We start from the raw sequence: 1,146 nt of genomic DNA, 5'->3' as shown, positions 1-1,146 counted from the left end.
AGAGAGAGAGAGAGAGAGAGAGAGAGAGAGAGAAAGAGAAAGAGAAAGAAAGCCAAACACTAGAAGGAGAGAGGACAGATGGGTCGGAGAAGGAACATCTCTCCAGCTTGGAGCTGAATTTGTACACCTACCCAGGGGTCTCCTCTCTCTACAGCTGACACACTCTACCTCCAGAGCGGCTGATGTTCATCCACGCAAACCAGAAAGATGAAAAATGGCCCAGAGGAAAGAAAGAAAGGGAAAGGGTCGGAAGGCAGAAGAGGACAGGCAAAGTGGGAATGAATGCTGTCATCCGGCAGGCACCTCCACGCACGGCTCACTAATTCCCTTATTCATGGGATTCCCAGCCTGACTGACACCGCTGCGTGTGCGGTCGGAGAAGAGTGGCTTGTATCGGTCCGGAGGAACAGATGCACTTAAGTCTATGACAAATCGTTGAGTGGCTATGCACCCAGACAAAGGCTGGCTAAGTACCTTTGATGCTGGTGGCTGCAGGCTCCGATTTCCACCCCTCCGGAGTCAGGCCAAACAGAGTCGAGAAACAGTCAAACATCTCTTCTTCTGTCATGTGCTCACCTGGGGGCGTTGGAGTATAAACGGGAATCTGGTTAAGTCTTGGGCTCTGTCTAATGCCGGGGTTGAGAATTAGTAGGAGGTCTTTAGTTTATTTGTTTGTTTGTTTGTTTGTTTGTTTTGAGGCTGGGTCTCATGGATCACACACAGCCTGGCCTCCAACTTACTATATGAAGCTGAAGATGACCTTTGAATTCCTGATCCTCTTGCCTCTGCCTCCCAAGTACTGGGGTTACAGATTCGGGTCACCAGGTCTGGTTTATGTGGCCCTGGAGATTCAGCTCAGGGCTTTGAGCATGCTGGGTAAGCACTGTACAACAGAGCTACGCCTGGAGCCCCACTGGGAACTTTGGATCTTCCTGCCTCTACTTCCCAAGTGCTGGAATTACAGTTGTGTCACCACATCTGGCTGGAGATCTTTTTAAATTTCATATCTATCTATCTATCTATCTATCTATCTATCTATCTATCTATATCGTGTGTGTGTGTGTGTGTGTGTGTGTGTGTGTGTGTGTGTGTGTGTGAGAGAGAGAGAGAGAGAGAGAGAGAGAGAGAGAGAGAGAGAGCGCGCCT

General features: G+C 49.2%; 1 protein-coding gene across 1 annotated transcript in view; it reads right to left on the bottom strand.

Moving 5' to 3' along the window:
- Window positions 1-1,146, bottom strand: part of Wdr66 (WD repeat domain 66) — a 66,691-nt gene that overhangs the window by 1,825 nt on the left and 63,720 nt on the right. The window contains exon 19 of the mRNA XM_021187174.2: window positions 475-576. Coding sequence (XP_021042833.2) covers window positions 475-576 — 102 coding nt within the window. The remainder of the gene's footprint in view (window positions 1-474; window positions 577-1,146) is intronic.

The sequence above is a fragment of the Mus pahari genome, chromosome 23 (genome assembly GCF_900095145.1).
Source record: "Mus pahari chromosome 23, PAHARI_EIJ_v1.1, whole genome shotgun sequence".
Classification (NCBI taxonomy): Eukaryota; Metazoa; Chordata; class Mammalia; order Rodentia; family Muridae; genus Mus; species Mus pahari.
Note: the sequence above shows the minus strand (reverse complement) of the source record. Positions and strands in the feature narration are given on the sequence as shown.